The 26,464-nt window shown below is 39.4% G+C and overlaps 1 protein-coding gene across 3 annotated transcripts in view; it reads right to left on the bottom strand.

Annotated features, from left to right (window-relative positions):
* Positions 1–26,464, bottom strand: part of NIPBL (NIPBL cohesin loading factor) — a 129,238-nt gene that overhangs the window by 13,459 nt on the left and 89,315 nt on the right. For all 3 annotated transcript variants that reach the window (XM_080972171.1, XM_080972173.1, XM_080972172.1), the window contains 24 exons: positions 25,138–25,320; positions 22,841–23,044; positions 21,950–22,021; positions 21,755–21,844; positions 20,382–20,485; positions 19,653–19,739; positions 17,294–17,525; positions 15,692–15,843; positions 15,178–15,258; positions 13,748–13,848; positions 12,375–12,513; positions 11,108–11,190; positions 9,975–10,107; positions 9,257–9,400; positions 8,601–8,690; positions 6,612–6,826; positions 6,393–6,495; positions 4,724–4,822; positions 4,481–4,627; positions 3,998–4,132; positions 3,398–3,496; positions 1,997–2,050; positions 1,485–1,593; positions 219–355 (listed from right to left, as the gene is read on the bottom strand). In XM_080972171.1, the coding sequence (XP_080828297.1) occupies positions 219–355; positions 1,485–1,593; positions 1,997–2,050; positions 3,398–3,496; positions 3,998–4,132; positions 4,481–4,627; positions 4,724–4,822; positions 6,393–6,495; positions 6,612–6,826; positions 8,601–8,690; positions 9,257–9,400; positions 9,975–10,107; positions 11,108–11,190; positions 12,375–12,513; positions 13,748–13,848; positions 15,178–15,258; positions 15,692–15,843; positions 17,294–17,525; positions 19,653–19,739; positions 20,382–20,485; positions 21,755–21,844; positions 21,950–22,021; positions 22,841–23,044; positions 25,138–25,320 (2,993 nt within the window). The remainder of the gene's footprint in view (positions 1–218; positions 356–1,484; positions 1,594–1,996; positions 2,051–3,397; positions 3,497–3,997; positions 4,133–4,480; positions 4,628–4,723; positions 4,823–6,392; positions 6,496–6,611; positions 6,827–8,600; positions 8,691–9,256; positions 9,401–9,974; positions 10,108–11,107; positions 11,191–12,374; positions 12,514–13,747; positions 13,849–15,177; positions 15,259–15,691; positions 15,844–17,293; positions 17,526–19,652; positions 19,740–20,381; positions 20,486–21,754; positions 21,845–21,949; positions 22,022–22,840; positions 23,045–25,137; positions 25,321–26,464) is intronic.

The following is a 26,464-nucleotide window of genomic DNA, read 5'->3' as shown; positions in this document are numbered from 1 at the left end:
AGATGTTTACAACTGTTTCCTATGCAGATAACCAATATAAAAATAAAGGAGTAAATCAGAGCAACCCCAAATTCCTCTGGAAATAAGTTACCTAGGCCTGGTGCCTAAAACCCAATAGGGAAAGCCAATAACTTTGCTGCTTCCAATTTTCACTTCAAATCACGAGTTTCACATAACATAAGCAGAGGCAATGTGGGGAAACAGTAGGGAATACTTACACTGCATTTAGTGGTAAGATATGGCTGCATGGTCATGGCATGTTTGACCATTAACTGGGGCCTGATTTTGCTGAATAAGAACAAAGTGGTTATGCAAGCTACCAAGCAACTTGAATTCACACCCTTATTGTCAGAATCTGAAAAAAAGAAAAAAATGTAAGCATACATGTATATACATATGCACACACAAACACACTTAACTAATATTCCATTAAGATGTTCAAATATACAAAAACTGTTGTTAGTATTATTTAGTATCATGTGCGTCCTGGATATATTATGGACAATTAAATCAACAAGCAGAATTAGAACCAAAGCTGCTTGCAATGGCCAGGTCCATGTGTTGCTTCCTGGGGAGGGGAGAACTGTGAATATCTCATTTGCCCCCCTTCACCCATCAGAGGGCACAGTGCTACCATCCTCCTCTGACTCGAGGATGAGTGCCCTACTGTACTTCAGTCTTTCAGAAGTCAAAGGCTACAAAATAAGGCAAGGGCCTTTAACAAACCAGCCAGCTTCACCAGCAAGGTGTAGATGCCTTAGGAGGAGAATGTTTCATCCAACAGTGCCCCTTGGAGCTGTCTATTATCATGTTCCTGTCTACTTTCTGGTTTGACATGACAACATCTGCTTCCCCTGCAACACTCAAAGCTTCCACAGGAACATTATTTAGATGGGTTTTTATTTCACAAGTGCAGAACTATTGCAATTCAGTTTAAGACCATAAAATGTGCACAAGAAAACTGCACTATGTGCTTCATTTTGTAATGGTTATAGTTCTGAAGGCTAGGTCATAAGATGCTTTCTCTCAATGTGAACAGGTCCTCCTGTACCTGCTTTCTAGCTACACAATCACATGGTCAAGTGTATTTCATTTACTGAATTTATATCCCACTCTTCCCCTCTAAGGGGACCAAGGCAGCAAACACATCCACAATAAAATTTAAAAAGCATTCTAAAATAGTTACAGTTAAAAATATCTAAAAAGTTACAGGTAAAAACATTTCATCCAGTGATCTCAGGATGGCCCTTACAGTATTCTTTAGCCACCAAGTGCGTGGGTAGACAGGTATGTTCTCCAATTCCTCCTGAAAGCTAACAGTGTTGGAGGCACACACACCTCACTACATGAGGTTTATATATGAACACACTTCTGCAATAATTCGTACAGTCATGTGGAAGAGTAACTTGAATTCCACCTGGAGCTCTGCTACCCACAAACAAAATCTACATAGCTTATGAATGGAATGCAAATAACTGTTTTACCTGCCAGAGATTCTTCATACTTCAGAATGTGTTCAACCAAATTATCCACAAGCTGAGTACAGGCTTTCTTTACAGGCTTATATGAAGCATCTTCTTCAGATTTTAGCAACTACAAAGATATACAATATGGACAATGTTGATACTCATGGCTAGATTCTGAGAATATACAAGCCATCTTCATAAGAAAGCATGTAAAATAGCAAAGAACTATATTTCTGTCACACATGGGAAGCAACTGTCAATAGGCCAATAATTTGCAAGCAGTGCATTGGAGCAAAAGAAAAGTGTGTGTAATGGGGTTGGAGGAGGGTGACTTTCCTCTCACCCTCCTGGCAACCCCCCCTCTCTGAAATGGCTTCCCATAAAGGTCTTGCTCCCATTTGTGGAAGCAACCTCAAGAATCCACCTTCACCTTCAAATTCCCATTCCACAGCCTACCCCATTCAGTATAAACCTCAAACTGAGGGAGTTCCATTTTTAGAAAAAATTAAGTTATCTGAACAGTTACTTACATTTTGAAGAAGCTGTTCAAACCAATCATACCCTGTATCTCTACAAGCTGCAACCTAAGAGAAAATGAAAATTCATTTGCATGTAACTTTTCTACAGTAACATATGTGAATATTAAAACATCAATAAGAAAAGGTAAAGGACTCCTGGACAGTTAAGTCCAGTCAAAGGTGACTATGGGGTGCGGCTCTCATCTCGCTTCAGGCCAAGGGAGTCAGTGTTTGTCCACAGACAGCCTTCCGAGTCATGTGGCCAGCATGACTAAACCGCTTCTGGCACAACAGAACACCGTGATGGAAGCCAGAATACACGGAAACTCCATTTACCTTCCTGCCACAGTGGTACCTATTTTTCTACTTGCACTAGTGTGCTTTAGAACTGCTGGGTTGGCAGAAGCTGGGAGAGAGCAAAGGAAGCTCACCCTGTCGTGTGGATTCGAACTGCCAACCTTCTATTGGCAAGCCAAAGAGGCTCAGTGGTTTAGACCACAGCGCCACCCACAATAGTAATATACCAAATGTAAGTTTTTTCTAACCTTATGACTATTGCTTTATGTTACTATCCCTTCACTCTGTCTAACCTACATTATTTTTGAAGCAGGGACCTCTTTCCTATTAGGCTCTGTAAAGTGACATGCTCATTCATAATACTAATAGGTTTCTGAATAGCATCTAAAATATTTGAAACACCATCTAAGTTCATTAATCATCAACTTAAGACCAAAGCAGACCAAATATGTTTTTGGAAACAATGTCAAATAAACATGAAATCTGCTTTATATAATTGAAAACTATAAAAATATTGTACAGTGCTACCTCTAGTTATGAATTTAATTTGTTTCGGAGGTCCTTTCTTAACCTGAAACTGTTCTTAACTAGAGGCGTGCTTCCACTAATGGGGCCTCTTGCTGCCACTGCACTGCCAGCACACAATTTCCGTTCTCATCTTGGGGCAAAGTTCTCAATTCGAGGTAACTCTTTCAGGTTAGCAGAGTTTGTAACTTGAAGCATTTGTAACCTGAGGCGTTTGTAACTCGAGGTACCACTGTACTGCAGGAGTATTGTTAAACTCTCTTGAAAATATTTGAATCCATTTAATGCTATGTTTACTTAATCAACTTCAATCCTACATACGTGCTATACTAGAATAGTTGATTAGTTATAGGGAACCTCACTAAAGACCCAGAGTATTTTACATGTATCAAGGGAGATGTGTGCAAACTGCAACATTTGCTTGAGCACTACAGTATGAGAACTCTCAGTCTTTAAAGAATAAACCAACACTAGGGACAGAGGATAATCGCCAATCATGTCAAGGACAATAAAAAAATTAGAACACGTAAGACACAACTCTATTTATCACAACTGATACATTAGTCAATGGGAACAATAGCATTCTCATACCACATCTGTAATGTTCAGTATTTTCCTGGTCATTGCTTCTTTGTCATTATGGGGAGTTGGAGTAAACCACAGCTTCTGGAATGTCTCATTTACCAGTTTCTGGAAATAAAATGGATAGCTATTGATTAGGTAAAAGTAGCTTTCCACAGTCTCTAAACTACCAACAAGAGTCTACAAAAAGCCCAATTCACTAGACACATATCACTAGCAGCTCAACTTGAACAGAAGGGAAATCAGCACCAATATAACCTCAGCCAAGCAACCCCCACCCTGCTGAAGCAGCAACCACCCACTGCTCACAGGAGATCCAAACACTGCTTTTGAGAAGTGCTTTAATCCCTGCTCAGTCCCGCTGTCCTGGCTGCACAATCCTGTTACTTGCTGGAAACATGGCATGCTGCTAAGGCAGGATGTCAGCTGATGGGCATGAGGACAGGGTTTAATCCTGCCTTAGCAGCATGCCATGACTTCAGCGGATGGACAGATGGGCCTGGTTTGAGGGAAATGGCCTCACAGGCAAAACTGGAACCCCTGCCAACCAAGATGGGCCCACAGGTCAGAGGCTGCTCACCCCTGTAGTAAGTGATTTGTTTACTGTACCTTAATGCCTTCTTCATCGTTGACTCTGCGAATCATTTTCACACACATTTCTGTAATTTTGGGAAATGTTGGTTGTTCAATGCAGATATCCCTAAGAATCTTTATGACTCTTTTCCTGACACTAATACCAGTATCCTGAAGAAGCAAAAGAAAGAAAAATTTTAATACTGGAAAAAAAATCATCATGTTACCCATCTTACAACACATAGGGCAGCTATAAGAAGCTGATTAGCAACAGATAACTAATATAATGTCTATTAAAACGAGACCACACAGTACTATGATTAATAAGCTAAAACACTTAGTGTAAAATCCTTACAAATGGAGAAAAAAATCTTCTTAATGCTCACTATTGCAGTTTGAGATGCTTGTCAGAAACTATGTTTCAACAGAGGTGAACAGAGGACCATCATATTTATTTCATCATAAAGAGCTATGTAAAAATTGAACTTATAAAATGTTAGAATTTAAAAGTAGCCATACCAGTATTCGCTCAATCAGCATGTCATAATACTGTTCAGCAAGCTGTGGTCGACAAAGCACAAACCGACCAAGTAATTCCACGGCTGCTTCTCGTACACTAGTGGAATTGTCCATCAACCGTCCATGGACACCACGTTGCATGTCAAGCTATAAACAACAAGCAAGAACACAAAGTGAGGGAAACCATAAAAGCTGCTTGTGAGAAAAATGTGTGTATGGTCACAGAGTGTTTCCTTTGTTTACCCTGGCTAGAATGCTGGGATCTACAGCAACAACCTCAGACAAACACTTCATGGCTTTTGTTCGAACAGCAATTGCATTTTCACCAAGCACACGCAGAATCTAATAAGAAAACAAAAAAAAAAAGGCATTTTATTTGCTTTTGAAAAGTAGCACGCAATGTTTAACGAACAAAAATGAAGTGAGGAAACATGCTAGAATTGAAGTAAAATGAAAAACCAGCTACCAGAAATCTAACATAACCTCACCAAAGGGGCACTCAGTCAAACATATTAATTGCACCACCCCATTTCACTCCATGTGAAAGGTCCACATGTTTTGCCACAATTCAGTAGCCAAGCCATTATTTGAAATAGCCAATATTCCCCTCCTTCAAATCCTTTAACATGTGCACACTTGCATATGTGGAGGACTGGGGGCAAGAGGTGCCTTACGTCTTGCTGACATTTGAAACTGGCAGAAGCAGAAAGTGTTTGCCTGCTCCAAAGCCCAGCTTATTCCAAAAGGAGACTGGGTAGGGGCAGCCTGTGTCCCACTTGATTCACTTATGGGGTGGGCAGGTGCATCCATTACCTGTGACACTTCTCAAGAATGATGTGACTTGAAGACCACTCCAGAGAATATTACGGCTGGCTGAACTGTAAGAGGGTAGGATTTTCATTGGCCATCACAGAGAAAGCACTTCCTCCTCACCAAAGATGCATGATTTTGGGGCCAGGAAAATAGACTATCCTGTCTATACCACTGTTGGGCAGATGCAGCAGTGAATTGGAACTCACTACAGTGAGCCTTGGCTGCTTGTATCAAATATGGTCAGGAAGAAGGTAAAGAGAACATCTAGGCCACAGCACTGAGCCTAGGTGAGGGACATTTTCCCCGGTAAGTGGATTTGTGGAGGGCCTGCCCCTTGAAATGAATGGAGGCTGTGCAATAGCAATGTTAGGTGGATTGTGCCCAGAGTGATATAAAATATGACTGCTTGCTTGTTGATAATGCCTTCTTTAAAGAGGCATCTAAGTATGTGTTTTCTTTTGATTTTTTTGGTGATAATTTTGGATCAAGTCCTCCATAGTAGCTATTTCATTATTCTTTCTGCTTTTTTAATCCACTCTGGTCAAGAACCACAATGAAGGCCAAAAAATTAAACAAAGTAGGAGTACACTTGTATTTCTGGAGGCCTAGCGTGGTGACCCATTCAAACATGCTTGCATTCCTATTAAGTATTAATATAATCAAGCTACTAAATTACGACATTCATCATGGCAGTACCATGCACTGCAAGCAAACTACTAAAACTATTTTCTATTTTGAGTTATTAAGCTGCTCTACTAGGATGTGTGAATATACACTTTATGAGGTAACAGCCTTAAAATTCAAGAATGCAAATAAAGTATATGTAGGCAAAGGACCATTATCCTTTTAAGACACCTTTTTAACTTAAGGTTCTTGTTACAAAAATGCACAGATGAAATAAAGAGTTCAAGGAGGTGTGAAATGCATGCAGGATAAAGAAAAATGTTGTGGAATTGATACATAATTATGGAAGCATGTGGTGTTACCACGACCTATTAAATACCTGCGCTTAACAATGAACAGATATTGCACACTACCGCATAAGCGTTTGGAACCAGGAAGCCAACTGTATTTCACTAAGACTTCTGGCACAGTTTACCTGTGTCAAATAAATATCGAAGCTCTGGGCAAACGGCCTCATAGAGGCCAAGTAGCGAACAATCAAGCAAGCATCTTCATAGTCCACAGTATCAGAATTCATCCTGTAATGAAGTGGTAGAATATTGCTTTAGCGTTTGCTTATCAACAGAAGAATATGGCAATACATGAACACCAAATGTTGTTTAGTAAATAAAAATGACCTATCTGTGGAACTCACCTTAATGTACTGAACTGAGAAGGTGCCGTTTTAATGATGTTGCGAAGAAATTTTTTGCGACTTTCTGCTCTGTGCATGATTTGTCCCGTTGTCTCGATTTCTTTTGCATGGTGTGTTCCTTCAGATGAATCATCATCCTTCTGAGTTTTCATTGCTTTCTCAGTCTCCATAGTAGTGTCCCGAAACCACTGTGCTATATAAAATTTCCGAGAAAACTGGTGCGGCAGGAGAGAGTGTGGAAAAATAAGTCCCAAAAAGGACAATGTCAGAAAGTGTTTCATTGCTTCTACTGTTTGTTGGATATGCTTATTTAGTATATTTTTAATTGATGAAAGCTGCCTTGAGTATTTTTACAGCAACAGAAAAGAGGGATATAGATTTTCATTCGTAAATAAATAAATAAATAAATAAGGCAGACACTAGTATTTTAGAATATATTGATATAAGTTCTTGTTACTGGAAATGAAGCAGGGCACTTCCATGTTCCAAGCCAACTACATTTTGAATTACATATAGCTGAATTTATCAACTGTATTTTGAGTTGCATATAGTTGAATTTAACCCAAAGCCATTTTCATGTACAAGAGTTACTTTAGTTTGCAAATACACTTTAACTCCTGGATTAGTTACACTACAAAACATGATAAAACAATTATAAACTGTTTTTAGAGTCTATAATAAATGAACGTGTTCTTCTACTGCTTATTAAATGTGACCATCATAAAAGTGTTAGGGCCCACTCTTCACCTACCCAGAGTGCCTCTGTCCATAATATAGGACTGCTTACATGATAGGAAGCAAAGTCAATGACAACTGTGGTATATTCCCCATAAAGGAGAAGGGCCACATCTCAAGGCATAGCACATGCTTTACATTCAGAAGACCCCAGGTTCAGTTCCCGGTATCTCCAGATAGGGCTAGGAAAAATTCCGGCCTGGAAGCCTACCAGTCAGTATAGGCAGTACACTGTACTGAGCAAGTTAGATCCAAAATCCACAACACTGAGTACTTGATACTTTTCTCTTTCACTCATGCAAAAGCAGCATAACATTTAAAAAGTGGCAAAACTTATTTGTGACACATCTGAGGAGGTGCAACTCCTGCTTCAGCTTCTCAAACTTCTAAGAAGGGAGCAGGGAAAATGTCTAATTTGCACTTCCATGTTTGCTCCTTTATTTGAACTTCCCCCCCAAAAATCACTCAAGTTGTTTTAGTAACTACCATCAAATGTGGTTCTGTCATCTCTTTCTTAGGTTATATTACAACCCCACAAACATTAAAAAGAAAAAAAGTATTGCCAAATTGGAAGAACTAGCATTTTTATACTGAACAGTGGTGTAGTGGTAAATTTTTAGTGCAGGAGCTTGTCAGGACAGCCCCCAAACTTCTTAACACTGGGTGTGTATGAAGCAGAAAACAGTTTATAGTAAAAAGAGGCAATTTGCATGTAATACTAAAACACTGACATGTAAAGTTCAGCAGGGAAAAACACTAGAGTAATAAATTTTGCCAGTTTTTTGCCTCATATCAGAAAGCTACAAGTAACATGAACTTTATAACTGCTGATATCAATCTCTACATAACCTTTTAGATGTCCATACATACCACCTTTCTATATGTTTAACTTGTGGTGCCTGTGTATCTAACTTAGTTGCAGTTTAAAAGTTTAAAAGGCAGTAGCCTTTGTGCCACCTCCTCTATTGGTGTGCTAAGGGAGAAAGGCTTAAGGTCTCCCAAGACCTTACTCACTCAGCTTAAAAGGGAACAAGCCAGCACATTTGCAAGGTAAGCAGAAGACCTTCCTTTCCAATGCAGCACCATGGTGGGTGTGGGTGTGAGTGGGTGGGTGGGTGTGCGCGCACATGTGATTTATTTCTGCAAACTTTGGCCATGCCCAAATGGGCATACCACCCTCAAGGGTTGGCCTACAGTTGATGTGGCCTTCAAGACAGAAAGGATTACACAGACTTTCTCTTAACTACAACATACCACTAGTGATGCATCAGTTTCTGTATTTTCTTCCAAATAATCTAACAGTGCCTTTTGCAGTTGCTGGATTTCATCATCCCCTCCTGAGACCTGTAATACACAATATATTTTAAATAAAAATCACACCCTTCCCAATATCAGAACACACTAACTTGGATCAATTTGATCTAAACACACTTTAAAGTAAACAAATTACAAAACACACCGGGAGCATCAATATGTCACACACAACATGTTAACACACAACAAAAATAAAAGGTATCAAACAAAGTCATCATACGCACAATCAATTAGTAGCAAGTGTGTGAAACACCATCTCCCAACAAACCTGTTGGGCTGCTCCTTCTGCAGCAAATTTTTATTTTGCCATGAAATTAAATGTTGTCTCTTCCCCCTCACCCTCCACCTCCCACATCACCCCAGCTAACAGCTGGATGCTCCCAGAGGCAACTGCCACAAACTTATATTTTAAGGGTAAACTAATCAAAATGAGAGGTCAACGGCACTCTTGATTTTTGAGAGTAACACAAAGAAGAAATCTCACAATGCTATTTTTCCTCATTGTTTTGTATGGGATGTTACTCCAAATATTTTATGGACACTAATCTCTACACTGAAACCTGTCTTAAAATAATCAACAATAACTTCACTCAAACCTGTTTTAAAATTCGAGCTATAGATCCTTGATCCATTTTGCTAGTGACTGCATCCTTCCGCAGCCGTGCTGCTACGGTACCAAGATAGTCGAGTGATGCCACCCTCAAAGCCATCTCTGTAGATTTATTACTAAATTGATGGACCTAAGAAAATGAAAGAAAAAAATATATAAACTTCATTTTTATTCCCCTCACATTTCAAGACCATATTGCTTGATCCTCTCCTACAATAATGGGAAGAGTTCAGTAACATTATTTAGCATTTCACATATAATTCAGGCCACTTCAGATCAAAAGCCATCCTCTCTCCATTTGTAAGAAAATTTCTTCTGCGTCTCATTTAGCATATATTTACAGTTGACCAACATTAACTCAAGGATACTTCAAACATAGCTTTTGAAATCTGGAGTCCATTTCTGTAACCATGTTTAACACTGGTGAGACTTAACATGGAACAGTGATAATAGAGCAGGAGGGAGAAGAATTCAAAGTCTAAAAAAAGAAATGGTAGGAAAAGGAGTGAAACTGCCTGTTCTTCATCCCTCATCCTAGTTAAGGATCACTCTTATATTAAGTCTGCACCAGCTCAAAGCACATTGCACTGCATGCAACATGCAGATTCAGTACAGTAAGACTATTTTCACAACTTACATCAAAATAAGCAAGCCATTATTAAAAGTGAAGCAGAATTATTGCTTCAAAAATCCAAGCATCTTACCAACAGTCTTCCCAATAGACTAAGTAGTAACTCCGCAGCTGGCCATTCTGGTTTGTTGACCGTGGAAAGGAGATCCTGAACAAAGTTCTCAAAGAGTGGCCTATAATCTTCTTCCCCTTGCTTGCTACCACATCTGTTTGAAGAAAGCAATGAAAAGGGGAAAATAAGACATAATGAATTCACCTTTCAATGAATCCTAGCTTTTTCTTTTACATTTTAAGTGAGAATTTTCTGGCACTATATATATAATCATAAATGTGGAACAATATAACAGTAATAAGCCTGATAATCACACCTGGGAGAAGCAGTGTGCCTTAACATCCTTTTGATGCCAGGTTAATGAGCGCTAAATATAAAAGCACTCACACATTTTTGCCTCCCCGGAACAAGCCCCTCCCAGTTTCACCATGGACAAGCTCATAAATGTCAAGAGTTATCCGGAATTGAGGGAGGGACAAAGAAAAGAGAAACTATGAGAGAAGGGTTGTTTATGATGCAGAAGTGTCTGCATGTAGTCCATGAAAATAGATTATTGCCACTGAATGCCAGCCATTGAATGAGAGTTTTGGGTTGATTCTGAGTGCCTCTGGACATTTTGAGAAGGAAAGTCCCAATGTTCCTTTCTCTGTTTGTCCAGATATCCAGACTGTGATAACTGTCCAACAGATCTGACATTGGAGCATTTGATGACAGGGATGCTGAGGGAACTGCAGCCTTGATGGAAAGTACGATGATGATGAATGAAACAGGGATGTGTTGTGCTTTGTATGCTAGAGGAATGCAAAACTTGATCCACTAAGCAATGGTGGAAGTAGATACTTCTTTCACCAGGGAGGGTGGAAGGAAACAAAAAGGCTATAAAATTTTCTGAACAATGATGTGCATTAGATGTCTATTCTAAGAGCTCTGCACACAACCAATTTATGCCATAGGTCTTTGGTAGAGTGGGATAATTCCTGATATTCTCCAGGGAGAAAGAAAGAATTATAGAATTCTAAGAGCTTAATAAGGGAGGTAAGGGTAATATTTATCATGATCCCTGCCTCTTGAGCAAGTGGAAGGAGACAAAGCCCTGCATGGACAGCAACACAGAAATAAAACTTATAACAGATGAACAGTTGAATTCTACTCACTTCTTGAGAAAAATGGAAAGGAAGTTTTGTGCTGTTCTCATGGCTGTTTCATATGAGTTTGTAATGAGGACATCCTGGTCCACCTGAAAATGAACACAGCGCCTGCTTACTGAATGTGTGTTGTGATTTATGCAACAGCAAGTATAATACAGACGTTTCTCAACTATGGACAAGGAGATGCAACCTTGCAATCACTTTTGAGTCTAATGAACATGAACAATACTGTATTTACTTGAACCTAACACTCACCTTTTTTGGACAAATTACACTGTGAAAATTAAGGTGCACATTAGATTTGATGGCACATTTACCATATTGGCCTGAATATAAGCCAGACCCGAATATAAACCGCACCTTTAGAATTGAAAAAACAAATACCCAAATATAAGCTGCTCCCTTTCTCCCTGCTCCTGGCTACATACTGGGCGGGGGGGGGGGCTGCATTGCCGGCAGCCTTTCCCCTTCCTTGCTCTCTCCCTTCCCGGCCTTGGGGGAGAGGACGGGGAACTACGCACAAGGTGGGCGCTGTTTGCCCTGCGCTCCTGGATGCATACCGTAAGGTTGCGAATATAAGCTGCACTTTAACTTTTCATGGTTGGAATTTGAGGGGAAAGTGAGGCTTAAATTCAGGCCAATACAGTACATTCACCAGCAAATACTTTTTTTGGTTTCAATGTTCTGGAAATTGAGGTGCTCATTAGATTCAATGGTGCATTAGACTTGGTAAATACGCTACTTCATTATCTTAAAAACAAAATATACCGTATTTTTCACTCTATAAGACGCACCAGACCAGCGAAAGCAGCGATCCCTCTTGCTGTTCTGGCTCCTGGGATAGTTGCGCAGCCTGCATTCGCTCCATAAGACGCACACACATTTCCCCTTACTTTTTAGGAGGGAAAAAGTGAGTCTTATAGAGCAAAAAATACGGTAATTCACTCAGCCAACGAACACTGTGATCAAATAACTCAACCTCAGTTAACTTAGTTAGTTAAATATTCATTTCTCACAGTTCTTTCAGTCTATCTGCTCTGTTGCCCAGGTTCACTTTTCTTCCTCTCTGATATATTGTGTTTACTTGCTTCCTCTCTCTTCAGTGCCTTTTCAACTTCTCCTTCAAGTGTCACCAACTGACATTTCCCCCTTTGCTCTTTCCCCACATTCCATGCCCGACCCATCACTGGCCCAGCATTCCATGAATTTATGATGATAACGGTAAGAACTATATGAACATATGCTAAATACATAAATCTAAAGCATTTTTCACCTTCTTATTTGACTCCTCTTCAGAATTAGAGTCCTTCTCGCCTGATGGTAGATGCACAACACACTGAATTAGTTGTAGCACCAGTGCAGTCACCATTTGAATATACATAGGTTCACCATCAGTGTCACTGCTGTTCAGTCTGTTGAAAAACACAAACCTATTTTACTAATGTTAAAAATCAACCCAGTGGAAAACACTAAAACCCTTGGCATTTTTTTCAATTGGCTTCAATTATTACAATGATCTCAAATCTTATCCCCACAATAGGGTTGTGGTTTTGCATTCAAACTAAGCAATAAGCTTCCCCCAAAGAGCAGTACATTTCTGGAACAAAAGTTAATCCAACAGAAGTGTATCACTTTACTTTGAAGCTACATGATTTAAGCCAGGGATGGGAACTTTTCTGCTCTACAGCCCAGCTTGACTACAAGCAAGGTTGTAGAGGAAGACCCCTGACAAAAGCAGGACTTGGGAGTTGATGCTGAATTCAAGTCCCACTTTCAGCATGTGAAAGCTTTGGATCAGGAACCCCAGTGGAGATTGCAGTCACCACCCATGAGCTAATGACAGCAATCCACACCTTCAGAAGGGATCAGCAGCTCCCAAGTGCTATGGAACAATTGGGAGTGCACTTCAAAGCTTTTGGTTGTTCCTTTGCAGTAATGTCTTTACCTGTCCTAAACCTAATACTGGGTGTAGATACAGATTGACAGGAGGTGTATGGCATGGGGAAAACAGCCTTGTAGGCCAAATTAGACCTGCTGGGTCTAATTTGGTCAGCAGGCCAAACTTTCCCCATGCCTTATTTAAGCATTCCTGCCTCACACTCATAAATCTCCTTCCTTCAATGTTATCCCACCCTTCCTTTATAGCATTCAGAGTGGCATGCTTTGCATGGCTTGATCCTATGCTATACCCCACCCCTCTTTTATCATCTCATCAAATCTGTGATGTAGGTTGGGCTGTAATAGTAGCTGGCGCAGGTCACCCAGGGGGTTTCATGGTGGAGTGGGGATTGGAATAGATGCTTGCCTAGTCTTAGTCCACTAAACCTCACTGGCATTTCGTTAACCAATATTCAGTTAAGCCATATTAACAAAAAATTGAAAAAATTCAAGCAAAAAGTAGGGGACGGTAGGAGTTTTCCCTCATCTGACATTTGATGTGTTTTCTACTCTCCCAACAGCCACAAGCCTTGTATGCAAAATCTGAAATTGCACCTTAGATTCAAATCCCAACCCTGCAGTTATGCAGACATAGTTTGGCTTAGCGTGCCCCTTGAATCAGGCAGTTAACAATAAAATGTCTAAAAAAACACAGACTTCTTCAAAAGATGGGAGGAGAGGGAGAGAGAAATTAGCACTGTACATTACCTGAAGTTCCTCAGACTTCTTTTGCTGGTTGGTAACCTTGCAAGTGAAGTGAAAATTTCTTCTAATATCAACTGCCTATGCTTTTCATATCTTGAGAAGACCTGAAAAAAGTTCATTATGGTTATTATATGTATTTCATTTCCTGTTTATTTTGCTGTCCAAAATACAAACTATTTTACAAACACACATACACACTTATTAAAACATAAAGTTATTTTCCTATTACCAATCAATATCTATAGCCAAGAGGTATGAATCCAGAAAAGTGGTATTAATGTAAATGTATTAAATGGTTTTAAATTATTTTGGAGAAGGTACTACTAACATTAATTTAAGAGAGTTGAAAATACCAACTCAAATTGTTTTCTAAGTAAACTTTCAAACCTAGTGAGGCTCACAAAGTTGTTCACACACTGAGCCATCAGGCTGGACAAACTACCGTACTTTTTTGTGTATAAGACGAGGGTTTTTTTACTCTAAAATAATGTTAAAAATCTGGGGTCGCCTTATACATGCATAGTGCAGAGAGGAGACGGGCTATTGGTTGCAGGCACGAGCAGGAGCTTGTCAGCAGCGATTTGGTGGGTGATTGGTAGCTGCGGCAAGGGCTGCTGTGGATTGGCTGTCGCTGCGGCAATTGGGCGTGCGAATGCCGGCTTCTGTCGGCGGGCGAGCAGACGCGTTGTGGCTTTGGCGACACTTGCAATTTGTAGCGTTTGTCAGTCGGGTTAGTGATTTTTGGCACCCCCCCCCAAAAAAAAACGCTCAACAACCCTGGGCAATCCCCCCCATTTTCTTACATTGGAGTCCCCCAAAATAGGGGTCGTCTTATACATGGGGACATGTTATACATGGAAAAATACGGTAGCTGCTTTAAAGCTGCTATCCTAATCTACATTGCTTCAAAAGAAATTAAAAATCAGCCCAATCTGCATTTGCTATAGCCATGAGATTTCTCTCTCAGGGATATCTCCTTGTAGGTTTTCAGCTACTCTCAGCATGTCCCAAATCAAGTTAGTGTCCCATCATAGACACATCAGACATGGTCTCAGTAACATAATTCCTTAACCCTTTCCTACTATCAAAGTACAGTAATAGATTTGTTTGATCGGCAGTGCTCCTGCCAGCATATCCTTGCTTCTAACAATTAAGGTAAATAATGGTGTGAAAGATCAGTGGTGGTGGTGGTGGTGTTCTTATACTTTTCTCACAAACCAGCTGCAATCTGGCTTATCGGGCAAAGCTTAGTGGGAAGCAGTTCAGTGGTGAAAAGAACCTGTTGCCAGGCAGTTAGAAGTGAGGGCATGACCAGGACCAGATTAAGTAATTCATGAATGCCACCCCCCACAAAAGTTCCTTAAAAAACCACCAGCACCACCAGAAGTCATTCATTTATTTACAATTAAATATTGGTTAAAAGATGTGCTTACTGCAGTGACAAGTTTGATGGCGCATAACTGAAGTTCACTGACATTTTCTACAAAAAAAGGTGTTATCCCCATTGAAGAAACCTATTAACAGAAAAGGAAATATATACATAAATTCTCATAATACTTGATAAAATGAAAACAAAATCTTTTCAACAGAAAAAGACCTCTGATCATCGTCTTTTTAATTGTGTTCTCCAATTCCCATACTAGTCGCAGTAGCATACAACAGGGATGAAAAGCACCTCAGATTTAAGCAGAAAAACACCTTTGTTTTCCTTGGGTATTTTGTAGTTATTGTTCTTCAAAGATGCATATATTTTCCATATCATATATATTCATAACTGACTGTCCAAGTTGCCTTATAAAATAATTTTTAAAATCTAGTAGCTTAAATTTAAGAAGTTTCATTATTACTGCTTGTAAAAGAAAAAAAATATCCACTGGAGAAGAACTTTAGACCTGTGTGTGTGTGCAGAAGGGGAAGAGAAATCTAGATAAAATGGATCAAACCTACCTGAAGAATAGTGGTGTCAGTAAGAAGCTGTATCTCCAACAGTTCAGCCAAACTGCTAACAATATCACAAATTTTGTTGTATAACATCACGATTACTCTTTGCTTATGGGTAGAACACTTGGCACGCTTTGCTTTTGAGCTTAATACACCACCTAGTAAATTTTAAAACAAGACACATTTTTTAGAAATTTAGCACAATGCAACCATATTAGATATAAAACTTCTCCTCACCAAGCTCATATATTTCTCTTATCTCCCGAGATGAAATACAGTGGTATCTCGGGTTACAAACACCTTGGGTTACAAACTCCGCTAACTCAGAAGCAGTACCTTGGGTTAAGAACTTTGCCCTAGGATGAGAACAGATATCACGTGTCGGCAGCGGGAGGCCCCATTAGCTAAAGTGGTACCTCAGGTTAAGAATGGTTTCAGGTTAAGAACTGACCTCCGGAACGAATTAAGTTTGTAACCAGAGGTACCACTGTATAGTCAACCAAGTTGACTATAATAAATCAAGTTGATTGTATGTATTGTATGTATGAGAGGAGAGAGACCTTCTGAAGGGAACACTTAACGAAGCTTTTACACCATTAAGTATGCAAATTAAATTTACTCAAATCAATTATGACAGGACACCAAATAATTTCAGACTATTCAGATCCCGACAGGATTTTCCCATAGTCAAAATTTTCAGGGAAAATGCAACTTATACTTTAAGTTGCAGCTGGCACAGATAGCAATGGGAACCCTCTAAAGCACAAGCCAATATTTTGAAAAATACAAGAAGAACATAATGAAAAGGAAAATAGACCGCTGTGATGTGCTTTGCATGGGTCTATCAGCAGCTATATATCACTAGATCAGCTAGCAGCTATCAATGTCTGCTAGCTGCAATGTCCACGCAGTTGGAAGCAATAGGCTTCTCAATACCAGTTGCTGGAAACCACAGGAGGAGATAGTGGTATTGTGTTCAGATTCTGCTTGTGGGCTTCCCATGGGCAATCTGATTGGTAACTTTGAGCACAGGATGCTGGACGAGATGAACCACTGGTCTGTTCCAGCAAGGCCATTCATATGTTCTTATGGGGCTGTCCTTTCAATTGCTCCAAAATGAGCTGCCAGGTAGTCAATCAAATTGTTTTACACTTGTCTGAGCTTCACTTGTTGCCAGTCTCAATTCAAGGTATTTATAGTGACTTTTAATACTCCAAACAATCAGGGACCAGAATATCAACAGTTCCCTTTTTTCCATTACACCACATATACTTGGCAGTGTTAAATTTATTTTAGCCTCCCCAGCCCTCTCAGATCTCTCTCTATATTTTTAAATTTGTTGTTGGCAGACACTCTGGGCACACCAGTGGTGGAATAGAAAGGCGGGATATCAATACTTTACACAAAATATATATCTAAGTAAAGCTGAAAAGGGCTTACTTTACATTAGAGTGGTTGGGGAAACCCAGCCAGATGGGCAGAGTATAAAGGAGGAGGAGGAGGAGGAGGAGGAGGAGGGAGGAGATGGTGATGATGATTTTGGATCTGCATATATATTCTCTACAATAGTATGATTTCAAAAGCAAGAAATATATCTGTTATACTAACCACCATGAGGGTCCAATCGGTAAACAGGATCATACTGAGGATAAAGTGTGTTCTGTAAGTGAAATTTAGTGTACTGAATAACTCTTTCTATTACATCTTCAATATATACAGCTTTGGGCATGTTGGGTGATGTCATGATGTTGATAGCTGTAAGACAGGCATCTGCAGATTTTGTGACTCTCTCCATGATCAAGTCTCTCCATAATCTTTCCTCATCTTCAGTGTCGTTATTCTGCAGAAAAATTCAGAGTGCTAAGTTTAAAAGAAAACATTTTTAAAAAGCAATCAGAGACAATAAATGTGAGCAAAGTTTACGCAGCAATAGCTCATATATCAATATGAAAAAGTTTAGTGATTACTGATATTTTAAAACCTCCCAAAAGCCAAATACAAACCAGGAATCTCTGTGATATATTGCACAATGCTACAATCTCAGAAAAACCCTTCCTGAAGTACAGTTGCCAAATTTTTCACCAGCTGTGCTCTTGCGTCTAATCAGCCAGGGCTTTTTTCTGGTTAGTAAGCCTCACCCAAAATGACCCTGCAGAATGACAACAGTGAGTGAGGCTCACACTATTCATGGCAGTATTGGAGCCTTACTCAGTATTTCTTCATCCATTAAGATAAACTCTTATAGAACATCATTTCTGATAAAAAAATTTTTACTCTTTTCCATCTTCTGTTAACCAAGTAGGAAACCATGTCAGGAAGGAAGGATCAACACAAAAACAGAGAAAAGTCACTCTGGAAGAGCTCCTGTTCCAAGTAAGGAATCTGAATTTCCAATGCAAGTGCATTCAGCTATTTCCAGTAACAGGGAAGTAAGAGCATTACCTCCCTCTCAAAGTGGAAGGTAAACAAGTCACTCTAAAGTCTAATTCTGTGGAATCTAGCATGATGTGGATAAGGCATTATATAGTGGTCACAACCCTTTGCTACAGTATTCCTTTAGGCCAGGGGTTGTCAACATGGTCTCTAACGCCCACAAGTGGGCGTTTCAGGATTCTAGGTGGGCGGTAGGGGGTTCTACGGCACAAGCTGAATCCTCCTTCCATTGAGAACTGGTGGGTGGTAAGGAAATTTTACCATCAAGAAAGATGCATTAGTGGCCAGTAGGTATAAAAAGGTTGACTACGCCTGCTCTAGGCAAACCAACAGAAAGAGAAAAAATAGAATGTAGATCTTGACACAAGTCAGTCACAGAAGTCAGTTAAGAAGTCAGTTACAATAATGGAAAACAGCCTTTGAGAACAAAAAACATGCAGACATATCACTGATTGAGAAATATAGAGCAATATGCATGTATGTAAATTGTCCATCCCAAGCCTTCAGGTGAGTTTACATTTCAAAATAAAAATTGGACACTAGAGGGCAGGCATGTGCCAACTCTAGGCTTGAGAGGTCCAGAATTCCTGTTTTCCACAGATGCATATTTAGACTTTATACTTTCAGTGTCAAATTCAAGAAAGGTAGCCACAGTCTTCTGCTAGAGTAAATACAAATAGCCTTGGTTAGCATCTGTGATTTCCTCAGTGTGTGCATTGCTAAGTGAGCGAAACCCTTTTGCACTGCAGCCACCAACATTAAGAAGGAAGAGTAGAAGAGGTCAGGGAGAAGGAAATGGAATGGGGGCGGGGGGGTGGGGAGACAGGGAAGGAAACAGATGTGAGGCAGAAAAATGTAACAAAATGGGATGCACAGAAGCCTAGGTAATGGGAAGAGAAAGTTGGGGGGGGAGTAATACATCGGGTACAGAGGGAATACAGAAAAGTATATAGACTGCAGGGAGAACAGAAAGGTAACAAATGGGATACAAAGGTATTTGGAAATGGGAGCAGAAAGTGGGGAGGCTAGAGAGGAGAATGCAGGTCTATGGTGGTATAAGGAAAGAGAAAAGTCTCTACTTGGAGAGAGATAATAAACAGCAGTATGGGACATGGAGAAATGAAAGGTCAAAAAATTAGCTAAAGAGAACACTGGTTAGTTAAAATTATAACATGATGCTTGTCTTCAGTTAATGTATCAGTGATGTCCTGTTGATAAAATATAAACAAATCCTTTGTGGTTATTCGAGTTGTGCATACCTAGACTAGTAGAACCTCTATTTCAATCTAAAGAGGCTCTCTGTAGAAATGACTTCCTAGTATGTTACTTAGATTAGATACTATTTTCTCTATGTGACATTCTCAGCTGAGGTTGCTAGCAATGTCACAGTATACTCCATGCCATCTGAACCAGCCTTATTAGGATTCCTCAAGTGCAGTCTCCAGTTCAGAAGGAGAGCTGGAGAGGCTATTTCTAGCCTCTCAATTAATGTATAAAATAAATACAATGATACTAGCATCATTTAGCAACTTACATGGTTAAGAAGAGTAGAAAGCTTTGAACCATCTTGAATATTCTTCTCCAATATGTTCAGGACTTTCACCGTTTTTTCTGTTGAAAGCTAAAAACAGAACATTTCATCTACCAATTATCCTTCATGTATATGATAATCTCTATGTCCACCACTTGGACTTATAAACAGAGTAGTGTCTTTCATCCTCAAATTGTGTATCCTTCCTTTCACTTGCCAATTAAAAAAGTAATGGCTCCAAATAAAATTGGAAGTAGATCCTAGTTCAGCTCAAGGTTAGGATTTGGAGGGCGGGGACTGTCTCCTAGTGCCCAGACAGAGCTCAGACTAGACTGCAGGCAACTCTCAAGTTACATTGGGATTACGGTCCAGATAGCGCCTAAAGCCAAAATAATGTATCGTCAAAACCCATGGGGTTCTTGAGTGGGTGGTCTTCCCAAACGGGGTTTCCTGGGATGCTCACCCCATTTTTTCCATCTTTTAAATTTATTTTAATTTCTTAATTTGCCAAGAGCATAAAGCTGAATAAGTTGTGAGTTACCAAAACAAATAACAAATGTCTCTGTATTTAACTGACAGCAGACACTTGTCTTTTACGTTTTGTCCCAAATGCCCTGGAGATTAAAAGAGCTCTCAGATAACATCTCTTCCAGATGAAAAATATTTGTTGAAGAATCCCTCTGTGAACAAAAATCTGCTGCATTCTTCATTTTTAAGGCAGCAATAACTTACCCTGTCCATAATGCCCATTGCCTTAATTTTAGCAGATTCACTGCCCAATTCACTAAGTTGATGCTTTCCCAATAAAAACTCCTGAGGAATTTCATCATCATCACCTAAAGAAGAAGAAATTGAAAGATTTCATTTTTCTTTTCATTGCAGCAGCATGACAGAGCCATTTTAAAGATAGTCATCAATATCTCAAGAAAGTTAGAGCTGCTGTTTTTATTTTATCTTTGTTCCTTATTTTTCCAGTCTTCAGTTCACCTTAGTTGTGTATCAGTTTGCATTACTTTTAAAGTCCACTAATAATTTGTGTGCATTTTCATGTGCATTTCACCTAATATATACTTTTCCTTTGCAATTTTGCCTAATATACGCATTTTTGTGTACACTCTCCCCAAATATATGCTTTTTTATAAGCATATTTTTGTTGCAGAAATGCATCACAGTTCATGTATCAGTTTGGGAGATGGGATTATGAAGAATGTGAGCCCAACTAATTTCTCCATCCCTCTCAACTTCAGAAGTATAGGCTAGAAGATTGTCTCTCAAAACCTAGCTCAGAGTTTCTCAAACTGCTCCATAGATCAGATCCATTTCAATGGTCCACTGAAACATTGCAGAAGAATTGAGAAGTTATGAACTTTAAATTTTTGTGATGACAGAAACTGAAGCTATTCTGAGCAGGGTTCTAAAGTTTTGAGCAGGGTTCTAAAGTTCATGATCCAGGGGGACCCCCTATGCCATTCCATGGTTTAATATGAATGAGAATTGTGCTTGTGCATGCTGCTCAAAAGTCTTGGCTTTGATCCTTCTGTGTGACTTGAATGCTGGAAACAAATCATAAGCATTGGCATGTTGTCAAGCAAACCTTGGCTCACATTTTGTTTCCCCCCAACGAAACACAAGTGGTACACAGAAGATGACTTAGCTACTATTCATGGTTTATTTAGTGAGAAGCAAACCACAAGCCTGAGTCTAGATGACACAACAAGCTGCTCCTGGTGCAGCCAAGAAAGCAGGAGGAGTGAAGTGGTGACTCCACCAGTACACTGCTCAATTGCATAAAACAATTAAGGTGTAAATGATGTGTAAACATAGCCAATGTCTGCAAGTACAGCAGTTAGAGATCCCTGGCAAAAGCTGGGTAAAAAAACCCCTGAATTTCAGAACAAAAGTCTAAGCAACACAATCATTCCACCCTGTCTAAACAGGAATTTTTGTGCTGGTTACAATGACTATTCTTTCTTGAATTCTCAAGCAGTGCCATGGGGAGGGGGAGTTTTAGGAAAATAATGTTCAAGTCCACTAAATTTGTCAGTCAAAAAAGGCCAATATATATAGCCATCTATGTATCATTTGATAGGAAAAGGGTTATTTACCAAACGCAGTGTAATCCATGTCTTCCAAATTGTCCAAAATATTTTCTACTGAAGCGCTGAACCTCTTGAAGGTAGACGAATCCATCATTTCTAATAAAAATATGAAGTATAGTATATTTGAGGCATGATCAATTAATGGCAACTAACAATGGCAAAGACATTAAAGGTAGGAAACAACGGCAGCAGCAACCTTACCTTCTGGTGTTAGCTTTGGTTCATAAGCTTTCCTCTTCTTTTGTTTCTCTCTTTTCTTCATTTTTCTAGCCACTTAAAATATAAAATGGAACATTTCCATAAATGCTTTCTTATATGGTAATGCAAATATTGTGTTCAGACATCACTATAATCATGGTTTATGGAGATGGGAATGAGCCCAGCCTCCTCCCTGGCTCATATGCTCTCCTCTCCTCCTGCTGTATGGCTGTGAGAGGAGACAGGAAACTTTTGCTTCTGCTTTCAGTTACCTGAAGCTTAGCATTATGTCCAAACCCTAAACTGAGGTTAATCTTAGTTATGGGTTGTTGAAATAAACTAGCTTCACAGCCAAGGTTAACAGCTTCCAAGCAAGCCAGGATCACAATTCAAATTCAAACCATGTTTGACTTCCAAATCCTGACTTTTTTCAAAGTCATTAACCATAGTTCCTGGTTCACATGAATGGAAAGCTATGGGCAATTGCAGCTTCCTAGTTTGTTTTGTTGCCTACATAAAAGGAGAAGTGACACAGGGGCTATGTGTAGGTGCATGCAACTCATGTATTACCGTGGCTTATTAAGCCAAGATTTCATCGTGTGAGTGCAGTAATTCTTAGGTTCAGGTAGCTGTGTCACATTTAATCACTCTCAAAAACTTCCACACTTCTCCTTGGAGACATACTGGAGTAGAAGGGGAATACAAGCCAGGGGAGACTAGGCTTCTTCCTGTCACTAAAAAGTATGGTTTATCATGACATTCAATATGACCAATACAACTTTAAAACTATCTGTCAGTAAGTCAGGTTCTTAAGAATACTTTTTTAAAAAATTAAGCCTTAGGAAAAAATTATCACTAATGTGAGAGCAAGTTTAACAGCGGTGTGATAATTACCCTCACTGAGGCTAGGAGGGGGAGAATAATCATCTACATCCGAGTCTTCTGGACTACGATTGCGATATCGACTGCTACCAGAGCTCCTCCTTCCTTCATGATAGTGGCTACTCCTTTTATGTTCTCCAGAAGCTCGTCTGTCATGTTCTTCATATTGCCAAGCTTTATCATCCTCTCTATCCTTTTTATGCCTTTTCCGAGAAGCTAGAAATTAACACACTGTTATGAATGCAAAGTCCAGTTTAAAGAAACTCAACTTATCTTCCAGCTAGGAGCAATTCACAAGCATGTTTTCACTTCTTTCTTGGTGCAGTAGTAATCATGGAGGACAAACTGATAAAGCTCAAGTTGCTGAATTCTACTGAAAGTTTTCAAGCACAGTATTCAATATATAGAAACACGGAAGCCCATCCTTTCCTGTTTCTGCTCCCAAAAGCTTGTTCAGCCTTTTATTTCTTGTCTAAGGTATTGCTGTGCTTACCTGGGCTCCATCTCACCTTGGATTTTTGGGTCAAGATCTGTATAAGCTATTCTTATGGTTGATGTCTGACTTTCATTTGCTGTTTTCACTTCAGAAATTCCCACTGCTAAATATATAGGCTGAGGTGTGGATTGTTTGTTTGTTTGTTTGTTTGTTTGTTTGTTTGTGGTAGTGCTAGTTTTTTTTTAATTAAGCAGCAACATCCCAGATGTGCATGCAGAACTGACTTGTGTGCCGGCCACTTCTTTGAAACCTTGATGCTGTTCCAGAATTCCTTTACTTACATTATTCCTCTTGCTCACTGAAACAAACATGCTCTCTCTTCTTTACCATTTTCATCCCTGGCTCCAAATCTCATCAGGTGTTCAGTTTATATGTCTGATTCTCACTTTTCAGGCTCTCAAAAGTTGGAGGGGAGCCCTTAAATATATATATATTGGTGTTCCTGCCTGGACTCTACATTAATCTGACCCTCTTCTTGATAAACCTAATGTCTCTTATTCCATCAAACTTCTGCAACCTTTCTTCTTTTGCCTCTCCCTTAATAAGAAAATTAGTATGTTCCAGAAAAGTTTCAAAATGTAAGTTTGAATTTCCCTCCTATGCCTTTTCTCCCTCTTACTCTTTATTAATTGCCTATTGGTTGAAATTAGTGTTCCTTGACTGGATAAAACTGTGTATCTCTAGCTTCAGTTACTGAAAGGTATACTTTTTAGCTAAAACTTTGATTTTCATTTCAAGACCAAGGACACCATTATCTGCATTATTCTTTTCCATTTCCCCCTAATTCTTTTAATTTTGTTTTAGAAATACAATTAAATTGCAATACACTTTGTTTAGGGGCCTATTCATTTTATCTTCTTGTAAATAAAGCGTATCTGCAGCACCATGAAAGTAGTAGGACAGGAACCCAGAAGTAGGCATGTGCATATTATTTTCCACTCCAAAATTTTTCAAACCCTTCCACTGAACCATAAAACCTTTCTTCTGGTGTTTCTTTACATTTTGTTCACTTTTTGCTCAGTTTCTAGGAAGGGAAGGAAAACATAGTAAGCCATCTTTTTCAGCCCAACTAGTTCATTAAAGGTGATTAATTTTTCTATAAAACACAACTTCCTGAAGCACCACAGATGAGTTCTCAAAACAAATTTGTTTACTGTTTAAAGAAAAAGAGCCATGTATGAGTTCCATGACTGCGTTTATCTCTGTATTGTAGTGAATTCCTATTAAGTGACCTTTGTCTAAGTCAGGCATAGGCAAACTCAACTCTCCAGATGTTTTGGGACTACAACTCCCATCATCCCAAGCTAACAGGACCAGTGGTCAGGGATGGTGGGAGTTGTAGTCCCAAAATATCTGGAGGGCCGAGTTTGCCTATGCCTTGTCTAAGTTATCTCCCCAAGAGTTGCCATACTACACCAGCATACCTCAACACAGCCTACTATAGTTTCCTCAATATGTCTACAGTACCCTACACAAGAAAACCATCCAGACTTGTGAAGGAGAGCCAGTAGCTAAATTCTGTCTCAGCTCCTATTTGCTTTTATCTAAGGTACTCAAAATGTGACACTGCAGATTACTTAGCTGTTTCCTTACTATGCTCAATCAGGAAGTGATTTACTTCAGACACTGTGTTACTCGATGAAGACCACAGAATGCTGGGAGTGTGTGTACCTACTTGGTTCCCCCCCCCCCCATGTGAACTACCCTGGCCTCATCCTTGCTCATCTGGCAGGACTGATTAGGAAGACACCACAAACCATTTTTAACACAATATATCACCGTTATCAAAATGAGAAATCACCACTCTACTTACTTTCAAAAGCCACTTCACTGTCATTGTCATCATCAGAACTGATTTCAGCGTATTTTGGTTTTTCATTTACTGTGCTACGCTTACGTTTGTTCATTTTCACTCGTTCACAGAGAGGCATGGTAGATTCAATTTCTGCTAGGAGTTCTGGAGGTAATTCCTTTAACACTGACTGATCTATGCTACCTATCAATGAAGAGTACACTGTGAGTGAATAAGGTTCTAAACAAATTAATATTTGCATGTGTTGATTAGCACTTTCACCTGTCCTTTCACACGGTATCACAATATAGTTTCTAAAACTTAAAAAGTTATAGCAGCTAGCAACACACAGCATTATCAGCAAAAAGACCTAATTCAAACTTTAAAGTACAAATTGTTAATTAAAATATCAAATCAATCAACAGCTCTTGTTTGCAAAAAATAAAACTTTAAAAGATCATCTCCCTCTCAGAAGCAGCCTACTTCAGCATGACTCTTCATAAGCACAATACACAATGTTTTATTTGCACCCATTCATTACCCATTTCATATTTGCATATGTAAGCAGATTGTGCATGTAACCAGATGAAGGCAACTTTTAAAAGCTAGTTATGTTAACAAAATGCATATTCCCAACTTATAGCAGAGCAACTTTAGATACGCTGGCATTATTTATAACAAGCATACTGTACAAACAAGTGGCAAATACATCAATAATACAGTTCAATTCAAGGACATGCCCCCTCCTGCCCTCAGCAAAGCCTTAACACAGTGAGCTGTGTTGTAAGCAGCTGACAGTAACTGCTGAACATTGGGTGAAGGTGCCTCCCACAAATTTCTGCTCACAAAAGGTGCCTCTCTCCAACTTTTGGTGAGCCTCCCCACCCCCATAAAGACTTTCTGGGAGTCACCTTCGAACGATGTGGGAAATGAAAAATTTCCTACAGAAAAAGAAAGCGTTGGAAAATTTTCCATGTTCATTAACAGCAATGAAAGAATGTCAAATGCAAAGAAGGCATTAGGTAAGCTTGGCAGTTTCAAAGTTTTTAACTTTGTTTACTGAATACAAGCAAAGTAAGCATGCTAAATCAGATCATTCTCTCTAGTCTCTGCTCCCCTCCTGTTCTATTTATCCACAGTGAGCTGCAACATAACCACTGTGAAAACAAGGATCTTTCTCCAGTTATGAGAAATGAGGCATTACCCTTCTCTAACAGAACAAATGACTGAGGATGAGATAAAACTCAGACACCTCTTCTCCCACTTTGACCACCTGATGCATACTTCCACCCTCTAGATTGTTCAGTTATCTAAAATGTTTAATACATCCTTCATGAAAGCTGTTCAT

The sequence above is a fragment of the Podarcis pityusensis genome (genome assembly GCF_964106645.2).
Source record: "Podarcis pityusensis genome assembly, chromosome: 11".
Lineage (NCBI taxonomy): Eukaryota > Metazoa > Chordata > Lepidosauria > Squamata > Lacertidae > Podarcis > Podarcis pityusensis.
Note: the sequence above shows the minus strand (reverse complement) of the source record. Positions and strands in the feature narration are given on the sequence as shown.